Source organism: Brachycentrus maculatus, unplaced genomic scaffold, assembly GCF_059751285.1.
Source record: "Brachycentrus maculatus isolate JH-2025_06_01 unplaced genomic scaffold, ASM5975128v1 h1tg001476l, whole genome shotgun sequence".
NCBI classification, from domain to species: Eukaryota; Metazoa; Arthropoda; class Insecta; order Trichoptera; family Brachycentridae; genus Brachycentrus; species Brachycentrus maculatus.
In genome coordinates, this window is record NW_028282115.1 from 7,500 (window position 1) to 11,708 (window position 4,209).

Here is a 4,209-nt window from a genome sequence, read left to right on the forward strand (position 1 = left end):
ACAACTCAGCTCATCGATAACCGTGTAAAATGCCCACCTTTGCTTCGACCGTAAAGGAATGTGTCCTTCCTCGGATATAAAAGAGATAAAAAGATTTTATCTTTAAAGTACGAAAACTGATTTCAATCCTCCCTTGAAGCATCATTGAACAAATATAATAAAATATACATGAACATATTTAAGTGAGGTACGAAACTGCCATTTGTCAGAGCTGAGTAATGAGGATCGGAATTAAAATAACTCCAATGGCTGCAACTAGTAGCATGATGATGCAGCACATTTTCTAATTTAAACCTTTAGTACTTTTTTAGCTGATTTGTGGTGCTATATTGCCTGCACCAGTTTCTAATCTGCTTTTTTGGTATAGTCCTCTGCATGTACGATGTTCTCCTCTATGCTATTCAGTTGCTGACCCGTCATTGCGACCAATAAGGCCAATTATTGTGCCATTTCAAAGCATTAATTGATATTCTATGATAGGGAATTGGATTACTTTTTATATTTGCAGGATGTCCCGATACTTGTCGATGATGTCCGAAACAGCGTTTTCGAGCTGTACAGATGGACTATCAAGAAGCTTAGCTCTTAGCATTTACTGGCCTTGCTCAGGGTTTTTCATGATATTCTCCACTTAATCTTATGAAATATCTCCCTGAATTATCATAGCTTGCCTTCGTATTGTGTCTTTCACCCCTGCGGTATATTTCTACTGCAATTAACGGTACTCCTTAATCAACTAATTGGTCTTCTGGTTAATTTGTGCGACTTTTAGAGTATCGCTTTTGTCTCCCTTTTCGAATTTCACTTTCTGTTCTTCATTCATTTATTTTAGTTTCTTCTATATTGTTTGCAGCAGCATCTGATTGCCTTTTGCAGATCTGTTCACTCGCTCTGTAATTTATCTATTTATTCATTTTTATTTGTACTTTTATTTGGCGGGGTTAGCAGTCTTTTTATACTGATTGCGCATGTCATTAATTTAGTCATTGTTGCTGCTGAATTTTTATAATAATTTTTCGATCTACCAAAACTATGATTGTGCCAATGGCTGAGGAATGGGGAGATTCAGTTTTGAGCCGACGCGCTATCTCTTATCAGTCAACTTAAGGATTATAAAATTGTGTACTTGGGTCAACTCGATTAATCGATTCTTAAGCATTTTGATCTTATTGTAATATTTATAAGAATCAGCACAATGCAGATCCCACTTGATACTAAGGCAAATTACTTTAATACAATTTAGGCTATTCATCGAGGATTATCAAAACTCAGCATTTCCAGGAGTCCTTGGGAAGCATGAGACATCTCTAATGTTCTCGATCCCGCATGTCATCATGACAAGCCTTTCGAAGCCTAATCCAAAGCCACCATGAGGCACTGTACCGTACTTTCTGAGCTCTAAGTACCACCAATAGTTCTCCTTCTCCAGCTTCAATTAATCCAGCTTGGCTTCAAGAATATCGAGTCTTTCCTCTCTTTGCGAGCCTCCAACGATTTCTCCCACATCTGGGGCAAGAATATCAAACGAAGCCACTGTTTTCCCATCTTCGTTGGCTCTCATATAAAATGCCTTAATAGTCTTTGGGTAGTTATACACGATGAGTGGCCTTTGGAAAACGTGGTCACACAAATATCGCTCGTGTTCTGAAGAGAGATCGATTCCCCAAGAAACTGGGTTCTCGAACACCACACCTTTCTTAATAACCTTTTACAGAATTTCAATGGCTTCAGTATAGGAGGCTTTGCCGAACGGGCCATTCACTAATTTCTCAAGATACTCAGTATGACCTTTCTTTCTTTTTTCTAAGAATTAGAGATCGCTTTTGTTGTTTTCGAGAACGAATTTTATGCAAAATTGGACATAGGCTTCTGCGCACTCCATTGTATCGAAAACATCTGCGAAAGCCAATTCAGGTTCAATCATCCAAAACTCAGCAATATGCCTGCTTGTGTGTGATACTTAGGCTCGGAAAGTTGGCCCGAAAGTATACACATTGGACAAAGCACAACAAAAGTTCTCCACCGCCAACTGCCCAGATACTGTGAGACTTGCCTTCTTCTTGAAAAATTCTCTGGAAAAATCGATTTTACCGTCTTTTTGCGGGATATCCTTGATTAATCCACTTTCTGGTAAGATTGTTGTGACCTCGAACATTTAGCCAGCCCCTTCACAGTCCGATGCTGTGATCAAGGGCGTATGGACATACAAGAAACCGTTATTTTGGAAGAACTGATGAGTAGCGTAGGCTAAATTGTTCTTTATTCGAGCAATTGCTCCCATAATCTGAGTCCTCGGTCTTAAATGAGCAATGTCTCTCAGCGTTTCTAAACTTATTTTATCACCGTTGAGGGGGTACTTCTAATCATCGCATTTACCATAAATATGAATCACCTCAAATTCTTCACCTGTTAATTTCATTTCAATAGACTGTCCTTTTCCTTGTGATTTTTCTATTCTGCCGACGAACTTGAAGGAGTATCCCAGCTTTGCTTTTTTAACTTCCTCCCATTTCGGGACCTTCTATTCGATGACGATTTGGAGAGGTACTGTGTTTGAGCCATCAACAAGTTTGACAAAAACAATGGTGTCCTTGGCAGCCAATCTGGCTTCCCTTGCCCACCCACTTACAGTAACAATTTGGCCGATATAGGGCTAAGGGTTGGACATCAAATGATGAAGCCTCACGTTTTTGCCTACTAAAAATTCAGGCTGGTTCTTGGTGGAGTACTGTTGAGGGAGGAGGAAAGAATTCTTGGTGTTGAGTCTGTTTTCAGCTCCACTGACTTGATCAGGAAGGGGAAAATCAATTTTGACCGGCTTGATGTTAGCCTTGGGCTTCACATTTTTGGGTTTGAGGGGAATGGGAAGGTCTGCCAAATAATATCTGGCCACTGTGAGCCGATGCATTTAATCCATTTTTAAAAATAATACAAATGCAAATACAAATCGTGCCCATCTTATAATCCCATTATTTCTCTTATATTCACTCAGAAGCTAATTATTTTGATTAAATTATGAAATCGGTAATTAAGTAACTACTATACACTATAAAGAGCTTTTTTGCATTCAAAGCACTTATTTCATTGAACTCATAACCTGAAAAGATCCTCGATATCTGAACCGAATTCCATAAGAGACTGCACAACCATCATTAGATTTCCTTCACATCATAGTCTCTCTTCGGAGTCTAATAAACGTCAAATAGCTCTAAAGCAAGCAAAATCCGATATTTAAAGTTAGTTAGCAATAATAGTTCGAAGAGCATTAATAGGCCAATGAGTGAGGAGTTATAATAATTATCAAATATGGCAGAAGCCTAAACAAACGATCAGCTGTTTGTCTGTAATTAGTGTTCGAAGAATCCGAAGGAACCTGTTCTCACTCCATGTGGCCATGTATTCTGGTATTTTTTAAAATGATGAAGTTGGACGTGTCTCTACAAGAGGGCCAAAATTAATGAGAAATGCCCCGTTTGCTTCGAACCCATTCTCATCGAGAAGTGCTACCCTATTTTTGCTGAACATTCCGAGGGCAATAACGAATAGCAATTAGGTGCCGACCAAGACAATTTATAAGGAAATTTATATTAAAATTTAGCACGGCCCAAGCCAATTTACAACGATCGAATATTGAACCCGGGGATGGGTGCTAATATTTCGCAGCTGTCCTTCTCGAACCTGCCCAGTAATTTAGGTAGACATAAAAAACTGGCTGGGATGTCATACGCTTCTTCCGGTTTCGTTCAGGCCTTCGTAATTATGTTTCATATCATTGAAGAATCAAATTGATTAGCCGAATCCATAGGATTCCGACAAAAGGATTTACACATATTGCGGATATCTATCGAAGTTCCTGTTGCTTTTGCTAATCGCAGCCATTGTGTTGGCCACTATTTGAATGTTTCTGCATGTTTCATATTGGCGTATATTTATAGATATTTATAGATACAATTAACATAACCGACACATTCACTCACTCGCTCAGACTATTATTCGTAGCAACCGGCATTTATGAATACTCAGCTCGAATAGAATGGGAGTAAGCTCTATGATATGGTCTTGCATCTTTATCGCCAGGAGGGCGAGGAAAGCCACTCCTTAGTCACAATGCAGCATACCATCCGAGTATTTAACCAACAAGCCCAGAGGATCCTCCAAGAGGACTTTATTCCGTAGATCATAGAAGATGTCTGGGAGCACGTGGAAAGC

General features: G+C 39.2%; 1 protein-coding gene across 1 annotated transcript; it reads right to left on the bottom strand.

Moving 5' to 3' along the window:
- Nucleotides 1–1,252: 1,252 nt before the first annotated feature.
- On the bottom strand, nucleotides 1,253–2,908 carry LOC148298961 (uncharacterized). The gene is given in 2 exon segments (XM_088276490.1): nucleotides 1,253–2,359; nucleotides 2,687–2,908. Coding segments are annotated over 2 exon segments (1,320 nt in total). The 3' UTR covers nucleotides 1,253–1,261.
- Nucleotides 2,909–4,209: the final 1,301 nt, after the last annotated feature.